Source organism: Mauremys mutica, chromosome 4 (assembly GCF_020497125.1).
Source record: "Mauremys mutica isolate MM-2020 ecotype Southern chromosome 4, ASM2049712v1, whole genome shotgun sequence".
NCBI classification, from domain to species: Eukaryota; Metazoa; Chordata; order Testudines; family Geoemydidae; genus Mauremys; species Mauremys mutica.
Genome location: NC_059075.1, coordinates 86,600,427 through 86,615,316, shown reverse-complemented (window position 1 = coordinate 86,615,316; position 14,890 = coordinate 86,600,427). Strand labels below are relative to the sequence as shown.

The 14,890-nt window shown below is 45.3% G+C and overlaps 2 protein-coding genes across 6 annotated transcripts in view; one reads left to right on the top strand and one right to left on the bottom strand.

The window, feature by feature from the left end:
- GAS2 (growth arrest specific 2) overlaps nt 1–12,993 on the bottom strand; it is a 168,007-nt gene extending 155,014 nt beyond the window's left edge. For 2 of the 3 annotated variants that reach the window (XM_045016818.1, XM_045016824.1), the window contains exons 1-2: nt 12,638–12,993; nt 2,112–2,256 (exon numbers count right to left, since the gene is read on the bottom strand). The gene's annotated coding sequence lies outside the window, so the exon portion shown is untranslated. Of the gene's footprint in view, nt 1–2,111; nt 2,257–4,299; nt 4,419–12,637 lie in introns of those variants that run through there. The other variant, XM_045016819.1, reaches the window with a different exon arrangement.
- FANCF (FA complementation group F) lies at nt 7,167–14,608 on the top strand. 3 transcript variants are annotated; one of them, XM_045016815.1, is made up of 3 exons: nt 10,286–10,501; nt 12,028–12,188; nt 12,325–14,608. In XM_045016815.1, exon 3 carries the CDS (start codon nt 12,619–12,621, stop codon nt 13,774–13,776), a length of 1,158 nt encoding a protein of 385 aa, XP_044872750.1. In that variant the 5' UTR covers nt 10,286–10,501; nt 12,028–12,188; nt 12,325–12,618; the 3' UTR covers nt 13,777–14,608. The 3 variants fall into 3 exon arrangements, with proteins under 3 accessions (XP_044872749.1, XP_044872750.1, XP_044872751.1); XM_045016814.1 differs by lacking the exons at nt 10,286–10,501; nt 12,028–12,188 and adding an exon at nt 7,167–7,222; XM_045016816.1 differs by lacking the exon at nt 12,028–12,188 and having other exon boundaries at nt 10,286–10,442.
- The last annotated feature ends 282 nt before the right edge of the window (nt 14,609–14,890 follow it).

Sequence of the window (14,890 nt, the reverse complement as noted above, 5' to 3'; positions counted from 1 at the left end):
TTTAGTTTGGCCCACTATTCAGAAAGGGGGCTGACCAGGAAGTTAGATCATAGAAGCAGATGTCTCTAAATATCAAGGATGTTCGAATCTGACTTTTGGTTTTGTCTGTCTTTAATACAACAGTAAACAATTCATTTTTGATGTCTGGCAGAGGGATGTTTTAATCTCTTCATAGCCAAAATCTAACTGGCTGAGACATGTCAGAGGTCTATAAATAATTGTACACTAATCACCAGGAAGGATGACCACACATTATTGGCAATTTAGTAATTTGCCAAGTGGCCAGAAGTTTTTGGAACCTTTGACCAAACAGTAACAGGTGACATGACAATGTCTCCCCGAAATATCTTGTGTTTAGAAATGCAAATCTTTTGCAGCAACCTATTTTCTAGTGCTACATATGTGGGAAAATAGAGTATACCTTATTTTTTATTTTTAGAGGAAAAATTATGCCCACTTTACAGTAAATGTGACTACTGAGAGGAAACAGAATTGAACAACAGATTACAGATCTCTGGCACATTTGATCAGTTTTGCTGCAAACTGACCAGTCTTGCCTGAGGAGTTTTATTGGCTTCATAACAAAAGGGATGAAATTCATGAGTTTCACAAGGTTTCATACAAATCTTTTGCTTGAATTCTCAGTTCAGACAAAGCATTAACAGTAACTCACGCAAAATACAGGAGTTGTGAAACCATGCTGGTATGGGTCACTGAAAACTGGGTTTGGTTGGCTTGTTACTCCTCTGGTTCTTTAATCAACAGCATCTTCTCATCCAACTACTCTCTGGAGGGCCCTACATCATATCTATCAAAAGCCACTATAGAGGAGAAACTTTTCTCCTTAATACTGTTTAACACTATGGCTGCTGAACACTCTCACATATGATCGTTCCTGTTTAAAATCTGACTTCAAAAATACATTAAGGATCTTTATTTAAAAAAATAAAAAGCCTGGATGTCTGTCTTGCCTGTTCTTCATCCTGCCTGCTTTTGCATGAACATTTAACATAAGAACTAAAACAACCATTTGTGGGTGGGCATTTACAACAAATGTACACATAGACATGCAGTAGAGTACCCAAAATGTGCCTGGATCTCTGATACCTCTCTCTCTCTCTCTTTAATTAGGCCCTAAAAATGGGCAAATATATCAGATCTAATATATATATAACATCCACGTGAAATAAAACAACAAGAAACAGGAAAAACAACTTACAGACACATACATTCTTAAAGAAACTTGTAGATACAACCAATGGATCACAATATCACAAACAGATGATATAGTAAACCAGATGATACTACTTTTTTCTTTAAAGAAAACAGATTTGAAAACATATTCCCAAGTGGTGAAAACAGATATAGCTCCAATTAAATCAGTGAAATTATGCTGATTTACACCATCTGAGAATCTGACCCTTTGTTGTAAATCTAGGCACTGGGGATAAGGGTATTATAGTGAAAGATATTTTTAAGGCTGGGCATTGAGATAATAAGTTCTTTGGTTTCCTTACAAATGCTACTACCACACTTTTCCCCTCGAAATAAATAAATAAATAAATATAAAATAAAAAAGAGAGAGAGACCTCATGTACTATATCTAGATGATTTTCTTTTGGATGTTCTTGTGGCTCCCTGTTCTCCCTAAACAAAGTATTGAGCCTATATGTTTTACCCAACATGAAACGTAACCATATCCACAATGCTGACAATTATTGAAGCTGCCAAACTGTAGAAAGGAGGCTTCCAACTCTTAAAAAGTCCTCCAGGAAAAAAAATGTATACATGGAAAAGACAGCTAGTTTGACAGGAAGCAACTTATGCTCTTCTTGACCCAAAGAAAATTCTCCATCTGCTCCACAGATCACACCAACATATCAGGCTGATCAACAGGCTTCAAATTTATGGTGGAAGGCCTCAAAAGATACTGCTAGGGCAGCCAGATACTAAAATGATAAACCTGGATGCAATTATAATATTAGCACCAGGGTATGGGAGATTAAGGTAGTTTTCTGAGTGGAGAGTGTGGACAAGGGAATTTATGGCTAGATAGCTGTCATGCTGGGATCACTGCTTATTACACAAATCATAACTTGTCTCAGTGTTACCTTGTGCTCTTCTCATCTGTTGTATTTGTTATCTTCAGTCTTGGATTGCAAGCTCTTTGGATCAGGTTCTGTCTTTTCATTCTGTATGTATGTACAGTGCCTAGCATAAAGGGGTGGGGGACATCCTTGGTACCTCTAGGTGCTTCTGCAACACAAATAAATAACAATAGCTTATTACAAACCTGAGGGGAGAATTTGGCATCTGAGATCAATAGCTCAGGTTGGGAGGGACTTGCGTGAGGTGGAGGTTGGCATGTTGAGATTAAAGGTTAATAGTAAGGGAAAGTGCAGGAGTTTTGGGGCAAGTCAGCTGCACTTGCTACTAGTGCAAAAGAAGGGTTTGGAAGTTGGAGGAGGTTCAGATTACAGGTGTTTACCACTACAGGTGTGCAAGAAAGTTTTAGGGTTTGTGTTGTGAGGTTCTTTTAGAGGTTCTGAGGAGATATGGCAACCAGGAAAAAGAGTTGGCTTGGGGGCACCCATTTTATTAGAAAACCAACATGAGCCCCAACTCCACAGATTTCCCATGATGTCAAGACAAATTTTATCAAACTGACCTGTTGTAAATACCTATACATGAATACTAACTAACAAGCTAAGGTACCTCTTTGTTGCCTTGATTGTTGTCAGCATCCTCTCATGAAATTAACATGGCAATGTATAAGTATTGTCATTTCATCTAACTTTGCCTAAGAAGCCTGCACAGGTATCTCTTGGAATACAATTGTCTTAGCTTTGATCACTCAAATTCCAAATTCATTTTACAACATCATAGGAAAGCATGTGGAATGGCTTAACATCTACTGATTGTTTTGGGGACTCTTCTTGGTGCTCACCTGATATTAGTGAAATCCAAACAGACTGCATCTCCCATAATGCACCATGATCTCCCCCTGGGTTTGATCCACCATGTTGCATCATGGGAGTCTTTCCTGTGGTGGAATTAGCAACTGGAATCTCATGAAACACCATGACATCTCAGGCAGACACAGAGTTAAAAATCAGGACATAAAAAACCCAACAGGAAAAAAAAGTTTCGTTTTGGATCAACAAACTGAAACAAAACATTTCAGTTCAGGAATGTCCAAATGTTTCATTTCAATTAAAAATGTCAGTATTTTGACTTTTGATCCCAGTTTGGAACAAAATCAAATGTTAAAATACCAGAATTTTGCATAGGCTGGAAATTTCATTTTTCAATCAGCTCTACAGAGGCCTGTTAGAAATCCCATCCATTTCCCTTTACATGCAGGAATGTTGCAGATTTCTTACGGTTTTGTCCAGTGCAGTCATATGTTCACAGCCTGTTTTTGTTAGGTTCCTGGTGCTGCAAATGTGATTATTTGATTTCTTTCAAGTGAAATTTACAGGCACATTTATGTTTATAAACATGTAGATTTCATCCAATAAGACTAAGATCAGAAACCCTCAGAGATTTCCTATGAGAAATTCCTGAAGGGAAATTTCTCATTTATTTCTGCTGTGGTGCATACAAATTTCCAAAATAAATCCTTCATTAAAATATACATGGGCCAAGAATTCAGTGAAATTGCTCACTTTAGAGACCATAACACCTATTGCAAGAGAGACCGTGTTAATACAGGTTTCAGAGTGGTAGCTGTGTTAATCTGTATCAGTAAAAAGAAGGAGCAGTACTTGTGGCACCTTAGAGACTAACAAATTTATTTGAGCATAAGCTTTCATGGGCTAAAGCCCACTTCATTAGATGCATGCAGTGGAAAATACAGTAGGAAGATAGATATACAGAGAACATGAAAAAATGGGGGTTGCCATACCAGCTCTAATGAGACTAATCAATTAAGGTGGGCTATTATCAGCAGGAGAAAAAAAAACTTTTGTAGTGACATCCTGACCAAATTCCAATTCACATAACTCTTTTCTGACTGTCTAAACTTCCACCTGTAGTTTCAACTGAATGCAATATTCCCCACTTCATATCTTAAACTGTCCTGTTGCATTTGTTGCTGTGTACTATTGAATGGTTGATACATTCCACCTATGAAATGACGTATTTTAGCAATAAATTAAATATAATATGCTTTTGAATCTTTTGGAATAAAAGATATGTAAACATAAACTATTATTAATGTTAATAGCAATTGTGATGGGTGTGTACCACACACCTGTAATGAAATAGTTTATTGGAGAGAGGGAACAATTAGTGTACCTGGTTGCACATGAAGGGTGAGCCAGGCCCAACTGAAGATGAAGCCCAGCTGAGGGATGATCTGGGTGGTGAACATAAAGGGAAGAAGCCCAAATATAAACAGGGCTGGAGGAAGTAATTCTTCTTTGAATCCTAGAGAATGGAAAAAAGGCCTAGTGAGAGACTAACTAAAGGAAGGCCAAGATAGGAAGAAGTCTAGGGTGATAGTGAGGCCTCTGAAGGAGCAGACTTCAGCTGCTTACCACAGGGTCCCTCAAGGCTGCCAGGAGGGCAAGTGGGGCAATTTGCCCCAGACCCTGGACCTCGCAGGGGCCCCCACAAGAATATAGTATTCTATAATATTGCAACTTTTTTTAATGGAAGGGGCCCCTGAAATTGCTTTGCCCCAGGCCCCCTGAATCCGATGAGCGGCCCTGGGGTCCCTGAATGGCACCCCAGATGAATAGGAGAGTGGGTGAACATGCCTGTATTCCCCCTACTGGACCACTGGAAAAGATGATGTGGAAATACTATGAGAAGGAATACTGAGTGCAAAGCTTCTCCTCCAGGGAGAAAGCTCTAGGAGGTGTTGCTCTGCACAACAGTGGGAGAACAATGCTGCAAAGCCTGGGTAGGAGCAAAAAGTTATGTCTGAGTTTAGTTTAGTGGCTCCTTAGCTTACCTTAGAAGGAGTAAGACTAAATGTGAGTTGGCTGGAGGGTGAGTCATGAGAAGAGGTAGACCCTTAGAGAGCTAGAGCAGCTGTTAGCAGGATGCTTGCTGAAAAGAGTCTGCTAGGCCATGCCCAGCCATAAAGTCATATGCCAACATTGAGTCCACTCAGCAACAAATACATTACAATAGTATTGTGGAAATCTAGGGACCTGTGGCCCTCAGGTAGGGTGACCAGATGTCCCAATTTTATAGGGACAGTCCCGATGTTGGGGTCTTTTTCTTATATAGATTCCTATTACCCCCCATCTCTGTCCCGATTTATCACACTTGCTATCTGATCACCCTACCCTCAGGAGAGAAGATGCAGTTAATTCTGAACTGAAAATCTATTCTAAGACTTTTAAATTTGAGTGTTTTCAGAGATGGTGTGTGGTGTTTTATTTATTTATTAAAGGATTGAAGGACTCATTCTATCTAGTTTGATCCCTTGGCTAACACAGGCCATAAAACTTCACCCAGGAATACCCCCATTGAGCCCATAATCTTTTAGAAAGACCTTAGTCTTGATTTTAAACATGCCTACTGATGGGCAATCCACCTCATCCTTTCATAAATTGTTCCAGTGGTTAAGTACTCTCACTGTTAAACACACCAATAAGAACCTGTTATATCCTTGGGGCAGCTGGTGTAGGAAGCAATCACTTGAGGCCAGAGAGCAGGCAGCTAACCAAAACCTCCATTTTATTTACAGATATACAGAGAGCTCACTCAGCTGGTTGAAACCGGCTGAGCTAACCCATAATAATCTAACTCAGTTGCCATAGCAACAAAAACCATGACAACCAAATACACAACATATTCCTCCCCCCCTAATAAGAACATCCCCTAAATAAAACACACACTAGACTAGAGAAGGAGGGTAGACTGCCTCCATTCCCGGCTAAACCCTGGGGATTATTTTGCCCCATAACCGTGGGTTCGCCCTAGCTAAAGATCCAGCCGATGAGGAGGCCTTCTGTCTCTAGGTGGATTACGGCGAACTTCTGGTGTTATTGCACCCGAAAGCACTAGGGGCTCAGGGTCCGCAGCACGAACAGGTGAGGAGGTGGTATCAGCTCGTGCTGGGCAAAGGGGTATCTCAGCCGCCGGCAGTAATGGAGGAGAACAGTCAGAAACAGGTGACTCGTGATTCGGTCCCTCACCAGAAGAGGTGAAGTCAGACCCCTCAACTGCAGATGGGTCCTGAGGACTGGCATGACCTGGCAACAGCTGATCTACATGTCGCCGCCAGGTAAGATTCTCTGCAGTCCGGACTGTGTAGGAAACAGGTCCTGTTTGAGTGATGACTGTGGCCGGAACCCATTTAGCTCTGGAAGTATAATTCCGAGCCAAAACTGGCTGTCCCGGGCTAAAGGTTCGATCTTTTGCTCTGGGTGCCCGTCTGATGACTTGATATTGCTGTTGATGTTGCACAATTTGTCGGGGTTCAGAAGGTTTCAGCAGATCAAAGCAAGTGCGCAGCTGTCGTCCCATCATTAGAAAGGCCGGAGATGCGTGGGTCGTAGCATGAGGTGTGTTTCTGTAGGAAAGTAAAAAGGTATCCAGACGCTTTTGAATGGAGTGTTGTCCCCTTGCTGATTTCAAAGCGTTTTTCATTGTCTGCACAAATCTTTCAGCTAATCCGTTGGTGGACGGATGATATGGTGCTGACGTGATGTGGTGTATCCCATTTGCCTTCATAAAATTTTGAAACTCCTGAGAAATGAACTGCGGTCCGTTGTCGCTCACAAGTTGTTCTGGCAGACCAAAATGACTAAAGAGTCCTCGTAGTTTTTGGATAGTACTCTCTGCAGAAGTGGACTGCATTATAGAGACTTCTGGCCATTTAGAATGGGCATCTATTGCCACCAAGAACATGCTTCCTTCAAGGGGGCCAGCAAAGTCAACGTGAATACGTTGCCACGGGTTTTCAGGCCAGTCCCATGGGTGTAGGGGTGCCCACTGGGGTGCATTCCTCACACCCTGACATGACATACAAGCTTTTGCCTTCTCTTCAATAGCGCTGTCCAGTCCAGGCCACCAAAAATAGCTTCGTGCAATTTCCTTCATGCGCACTATTCCACAGTGACCGGAATGTAGCTGTTCTAACATCTGTGATCTCAGTGGTGGTGGAATAATGACACGTCTCCCCCACAACAAACAACCAGATTGGACCGATAACTCCGTCCGCTTGGACATGTAGGGAACAAGGTCGGATGAGACCGGAGAGGTTTGTCGAGATTTTCCATGCATCACCAGGTCCATAACGTGGGACAATACTGGGTCAACGCGAGTTGCCTTCTTTATCTGAGTAGCAGTGATGGGTGTATTCTCTACCTGTTCAAAGTAGAAGATTTCCTTTTGGGCACTATCTTGGTGTTTGACCGGCAAAGGCAACCTTGAGAGGCCATCTGCATTGCCGTGCAGAGTGGATTTCCGATATTTGATTTCATATGTGTGTGCTGAAAGTAACAATGCCCAACGTTGCATACGACTAGCAGCTAATGGGGGAATGCCTGTGTAGGGTCCAAAAATTGATGTCAGAGGTCGATGGTCTGTGAGAAGAGTAAATTTTCGCCCAAACAGGTACTGATGAAACTTCCGAATTCCAAAAACAATTCCTAATGCCTCACGTTCGATTTGGGCGTAGTTAGTTTCTGCTTTGCTTAGAGTGCGTGAAGCAAAAGCAATAGGTCTCTCTTCTCCTGAAGGCATAATATGTGACACGACTGCTCCCACTCCATAAGGGGAGGCATCGCAGGCCAATTGCAGTGGTAAGGATGGATCAAAGTGCGTTAGAACTTCAGAATTTAGCAATGCATCCTTAGCTTTGTTAAACGCAACATCACAGGCTTCAGTCCACTTCCAGGCCTTGTTCTGCCCAAGGAGCTCATGAAGTGGTTTTAGCAGTGTGGCTAACTGTGAGATGAACTTTCCATAATAGTTCAGGAGTCCTAGAAACGAGCGCAGCTGGCTTACATTTCGAGGTTGGGGAGCCTCCACAATAGCTTTAACTTTTGCAGGGGCCTTATGAAGACCTGCAGAATCAATGATGTGTCCCAAATATTCAACAGAGGGCTTGAAGAATTCACACTTGTCTTTGCGAACTCGTAGGCCATACTCTTCCAGTCTTTGTAGGGTAGCCTCTAAATTCTTTAAGTGATCCTCTTCATTTCTTCCAGTGACCAGGATATCATCCAGATAGCACTGAACTCCTGACAAGCCACACAAGATCTGGTCCATAGCCCTCTGGAACAGGGCGGGAGCAGATGTTATTCCGAAGGGTAGGCGACAGTATCGATAAAGCCCCTTATGAGTCACAATAGTCAACAGCTCTTGGGACTTTTCATCGACGTGCATCTGTAAATATGCTTGACTCAGATCAATCTTACTGAACTTTTGTCCCCCAGCCAGGCCTGCGAAGAGGTCATCGATGCGGGGAAGCGGGTATTGCTCTGCACACAACACTGGGTTGACAGTGACTTTAAAATCACCGCAAATCCGGAGAGAGCCATCTTTCTTCACGATTGGAACGATAGGAGTGGCCCATGAGCTATGGGTAACTGGTATTAGGACTCCATTGGTGACCAGGCGCTCCAGGTCTGCTTCAACTTTTGGCCTGATGGCATATGGCACAGTTCGGGCTTTCAGATATTTTGGTGGACTGTCAGGTTTAATGTTCAATGTCACAGTGATTCCCTTCATACTTCCCAAATCATCTCCAAAAACAGCAGCATGTTTCCTTAGAATAGGGGTTAGACTGGTTTCTTCTTTAGTCATCCGGTGCACTTCTGCCCAGTTCAGTTGAATCTTCCCAAGCCAAGACCTACCCATTAAGGCTGGGTAGTCACCTCTCACCACAAACAGTGGCAATTTAGCCGCCTGTCCATTGAGCTCCACCTTAACATCAATAGTGCCCAACATGGGCACAGCTTCACCTGTATACGTCTTCAGAACAGTTTTTGTTGCCTTAAGCGGAAGATGCTGTAGCTTTTCCTTATACACAGTCTCAGGAACCAGCGAGACAGCTGCACCGGTGTCTAGTTCCATGCGTATAGGTTTGCCCTCCAATAAAGGGGTTACCCAGTATTCATGTGAGCCCGCTGCCAAAGACAAAACATGCAGTGGCACTTCCTCTTGTGAGGCGGTGTCACCTTGATCATCCTGGGTCTGCTCTAGGGTATGCAAGGTTCCTCTTTTTGTCGGCCAGACCACAGGCCTCTTTTTCTTTTGTTTACAGGCATACTCAATGTGTCCCTTTTTGCCACAGTGTCGACACACCAGGTCCTTACACCAGCATTCTGATGCCTGGTGACCCAGCTTACCACAGCGGTAACATTCTTGACTCTGCACCGTTTTGTGGGTCAGTTCTTGTGACACTTTTTGCACCCTAGGGGATGCACCGATGTATTGTGCCTCCCTTGTAGCCAGTTCCATGGAGACAGCAATATCAACAGCCTTCTGTAATGTAAGCTGAGCCTCTGTCAGTAGGCGCTTCCATATAGCTTCACTGCAGAGGCCACACACTAACCTGTCACGCCGGGCATCATTTAACATCTCTTTAAATTCACAGTGTTCTGCTAGCTTTTTTAAAATGGCTACAAATTGTACAACTGTTTCATCTTCCTTTTGGTCTCTTTTGTGGAACCTATATCTTTCAGCAATTACCAGTGGTTTTGGGGAGAAATGAGACCCCAGGATTTCCACAATGTCACTGTAAGATTTAGTCTCAGGCTTAACAGGGTGTAGTAAGCTGCGTAGCAGAGAGTAGGTTTTAGCCCCTACAACAGTTAAGAATATTGGCACCTTCTTTGCTTCTGTAATGTCATTTGCAATACCAAAAAGCTCAAAACGCTCAGTATACACATGCCACTGCTCTGTATTCTCATCAAAAGGCTCCAGGGGCCTGGTCAGAGTAGCCATGATTTTTAGTTTCACTTTCACAGTCAGTGCAAACAAGCAGCTTTTTTTGTTTGTTTGTTCTTTATCTTAACTTCTACTTCCTTCTGTTACTGGAGCAGCACCGAGTCTCACCCTCATCGCCAGTGTTATATCCTTGGGGCAGCCGGTGTAGGAAGCAATCACTTGAGGCCAGAGAGCAGGCAGCTAACCAAAACCTCCATTTTATTTACAGATATACAGAGAGCTCACTCAGCTGGTTGAAACCGGCTGAGCTAACCCATAATAATCTAACTCAGTTGCCATAGCAACAAAAACCATGACAACCAAATACACAACAGAACCTTTCTTTTTTTTTTTTTAAGTCAGCACATCAGGATGGGGAAGAGGTTGGGGCACTAAACCCCAACTATCTTCCTCAGCAGTTCCAAGAATAGTTCTGAGCTGGCAGTGATGAGCATCTGCTCTCTGTTCTTTACTGCAGAGGAGGGAAGAGAGAATAGCTCTAGCTGTTGGGGGCTTAGTGAGGACAGGAGCTTCAATGGCTCTGAGTGAGTCTAGAGTAGTACTCAGGAAAGGATGGCTCCTCTTTTGTACAGGACTATTTAAGGTAGCCTAGGAGATGGGAAAAACAGGTGAAACTGAGAACCAACAACCATTTATGGTTCCCCAATTCTCTGCTTCAGTCCATGTTAGAGCAGCTTGTGTAGATGTTCTAATTTGCACCACTGCAAGCAGTCTCTTAGGGACCAAACACTGTCTAGGGACAATCAAAATGCAGTATCCTCCAGCTGCTTCCCCTTTCTGCTCCTAACATACCCCTTTGTGCTAGGAGCTTCCAGGAGTCAGGGCTTGCTATGCTAGCTGTAGGCCTGCTGGGAACTTCCAGGTGGTTTGTGCTCCCTTTATATCACCTGAGTGGTACAAACGGAAGAGAACAAGGCAGAAAACTTGCCACAGATCATTGACCTTCCTGAAATGATATATGTGGCCCTGAAGATGAGAAATTATACACTAGTGCTCTACACCATAATTCGGAGCTTCATAGCAGGAGTGAGGATAAAATTCTAATACAAAAGCATAGGGCCCTGCCATTTGAGCTAAAGAAGAATTGCTAAAGATAAATAATGCAAACAACAGGGGGAAGCTGGTCCTAGCACCAGGACACATGGAAGTAAGCATATGCCATGTGGATGAGTGGGGGCTTGGAATTGGACAAAGAGTGCTATGAACTCTCACAATTTTGACCCCTGCTGTAGGTGGTTTCATGAGCATGTGATAAGTTTCCAGTCAACTCTCATCACATTCCAGCCACTTTGCCAGCCTTTCAGAAGGAACATGCCAAATTAAGTGCTACTGTAACCCGTACTAATAGAGTGACTCTGGGTCATCCTCTACTGGTTAGACAACATATAGAGATGTATGACTGCTGCTGCTTGCATGCTAATACAGGGGTTCTCAGACTTTTGTACTGGTGACCCCTTTCACACAGCAAGCCTTTGAGGGCAACCCCCCTCATATATTAAAAACATTTTTTATATATTTAACACCATTATAAATGCTGGTGGTGAAGCAGGGTTTGGGGTGGAGGATCACAGCTCACGACCCCCTGAGGAGTCCCGACCCCCAGTTTGAGAACCCCTGTGCTAATACATCTGGCTCTTCAGCTCAAGTAGTAGAGGCTTATGCTTTTATACAGAGGGTGAGGGCTCTGTCCCCACAGATGACTCAAATAGGAGAATTGCTATATTTGGATATGCGGACTGTAATTACTAGATCAGTCTGGTACCAGAACCAGGAATAGAAACCAACCTGATGCCTGGCATTCCACTGCAGTATCACAGATAGTTGTGTAACCCTCTTGCAATGTGCGTATTGTGGTCCAGACCAACCCTGGAGAGACATAGCGGGTAACAGCACGAGTGTGTGTGCCATTTCTCTATTATTCCTATAGGTGAAAAGGAGAGGTCTCTGATTTGTATTGATAACCCTCAATCATGAATCAGCCTGCCCAAAATCATGACTGTATACACCTCATCGTGATTTTAAAACTATTTGGGGATCGTTATTGGGTTTTTTTGAGTCTTTAGAGTGCATTCTGATGACATTTTCAACATTTTTCTCCACAACTGTAAGAGCTAGAAACTTTTTAAAATGAAAACTGAGCCACACTTAATCACAGGATTATAGCAAATAGGGACTTAAAAAAACCAAACCAAACAAAACCTGCAGGGCTAACCACTACAGCTGGAATCACTGTGTAGTTGTGGATGTGAAGACTGTGGGTTCAAACATTGGTGAGTGTGGGGGAATAAAATGTGTATATGTAAAAGTGAGTGTAAGAACCCTGGCATAATTGTGGGATTATTTTATATTGTACACCAGTGCCCCCTTATACTTCAACGGGGTGTTCATATTTTATTTGTGTTGCAGTCACAGCAGCCGCACTCTGCGTAAAGGGAGCTGCCCCTCTAACTCCAGAACAGGTCACGCAATAGCAGGGGCTGCTGGAAGATGCCTGAGAAGGGCATGTCTATACTGCAAGCGGGAGTGTGACTGCGGGCGGGCTAGTGACGAGAGCTCCTAGCAGCGCCGCACCACTCCTGCCGCTCCACCTAGCTTTGACCCTGCCTGATCAAACAACGCTCCCTAACCCCCGAGTCCTTCCCCCGGTGAACTAAGGGAAGCGGAAGTGAATTGGCAGGGGACTGACAACACCATCAGCCAATGGGATTGCAGAGCTCACCTCAAGCTGGTTCCGATTGGGCTAAAACGCGGGCGGAAGGCAGAACCGCTGCTCAAACTTGCGGCGGGAAGCGCCGGGGGCCCAGGCGAGCCGTCGCCATGGAGACGCTGTTGTGGCAGGTGGAGCAGCTGCCCGGGCTCCTGGCCGTGTCCCGCTCGGGGCAGGTCCGGGACTGGGACCCGCCGACCCTGGACAGAGCCCTGCAGTGGGGCCGCTACTTCCAGCACCTGCACGGCCGCTTCCGCGCCCAGCCCCGGCTCCGGGCCGCCCTGGGGCAGCGGCTCCGCCGAGGGCAGCAGGGGCCGCCGCTTGGCTTCGGACACCTGGGGCGCTGCCCGGAGCTGCTGGGCCTAGCGCTGCTGGGCAACCGGGCGCTGCCGCCCGCCGCCTGCCACCGCCTCCTGCGGAGCTTGCTGCTGCCGCCCAGCGGCCAGGCTACCCCGGGGCCCTGCAGCCTCGGCCTCCTGGCCCGGCGCAGGGCCGCCGCCCAGCTGCTGCCGCCGCCGCCCAGCCCAGCCCCGGCGCGCCCTGAGGAGCCGGAGCCGGAGCCATCGCTGCGGACCGAGGCCCAGCTGCTGCTGTCCCGGCTGCAGGAAGACGCGGAGGAGGAGCAGGGACCGGCGGGTGTCCTGGAGCATCTGCCCGGGCCTAGGGTCTACCGGGTGCTGGCGGCGCTGCTGCTGGAGCAGGCCGGGGACAACGCTGGCAGAGAGGGGGCCAGCCGGGCAGAGCACAGGGAGGGGCCCAGGCCGGCTGCGGCGGTGCTCTCCTGGCTGCTCGGGGACCCAGGCCGGCTCTCCGCCTTCTGCCGCCTCCTCCCGGGCTCCCTCCTCGTTGCCCTTTCTGCCCGATACCCCCAGCTGGGCACCCCTTACTTGCATCTGCTTACCAGCTGGGGCAGCCGCCTGCGCTACGATCCCCTGCGCGGCCAATGGGCCAGCAGCCGCTGCCCTAGTGAGGACGAGCTCTCCTGGGAAGAGCTGCGGGAGCGCTTCAGCTGCTTCATGAGGGGACCTGCCCCGCTCCGAGAGGCTGCCCTGGCTTCTCTGAAAAACCTGAAGCTCCAGGATGGAGACTTCGAAGTCTGCGGCCTGAGTGTCTGGACTGACCTGTTGCTGGAGATGGCGGCACCTCTCTAAAGACACTCGAGCGTTAGCCTGGAGGAAGAGAGGACTAGGACATTAAATAGGTTTCATAGGAAATTAAATGGTCTGAAATCCAAGAAACCGGAGTAACTTTCTTTTCTCCATAACTAACATCAAAGTCAAATGGATTATATCTTGTTTGGAGTGAAAAGGCAACTTTGTGATCAGATTGCATGCCATAAAACTTAAGTAAGTTAGCAAAGAGTGCCTTAGGGCACATGCTGGTGTAAACCTGGACTGACTCCTCCCCACAGGAGTTACCCATGTAAAATCTGTGTAAATGAGCTTAGAATCAGGCTCCTTACATCTAGTCAAGTAGTTCCCAGTTACATTTCTCTTACACTCGGAACAAGTTGACTAGGAATCTTCTTTCCTCTTCCAATTTATTTTCTTCCCCCCACCTCTTATGTCTTTACCAGCTCTGATATTCCCCAATACTTATGGTTGGGCTGTTTGGTTTAAGAGTACCCTTAATTCTGCTGGTCACTAACAGGAAATGCTTCCATCCCCTATTGGCACTATTGCTACAAAAGTAGTGTGCCAATACCTTGAGATATAGAGAAACTAGCTTAACTTTCTGTGTGTTGAAAAGTTAGAAATTGAACTGTGTATTGCCATGGGTACAGTGTGTTGACATTTGTCTGTTTCTAGCAGTTGAAGACTGGCAGAGTACAAAAATGGAGAAAGGACTTTTTGTCTCATTTCTTTAGGATGCTCATAATTCCAAGTTAAATATATTCTTCACTATCACCTTGTCTTCCAGTGGTGGTTTATTTTTTCCTTTTTTTCCTTCATGCTTCATATTTCGAAGCATGAAGGGAAAAAAGGCAAAAATAAACCACCACTGGAAGACAAGGTGATAGTGGGTATGATGTGGGTAGGAGTGCAGAGGTCAGAGGCAACTTCATGCCCAATGGGAAAGAATCCAGAAAGCGTATAGAAAGCCTGCTGATTTGATCTTTTATCAATCACCATGTAGCATGTCTGTTATTATGTTGCAGTGGAAACTTCATTTTCCTATCCTATTTGTTTATAACTACAAATGGATACTCAGTAGCTTAGCTTTTTGTTGAGAATTTCTTTCACCAAACTGGAACCAGAATGGGAG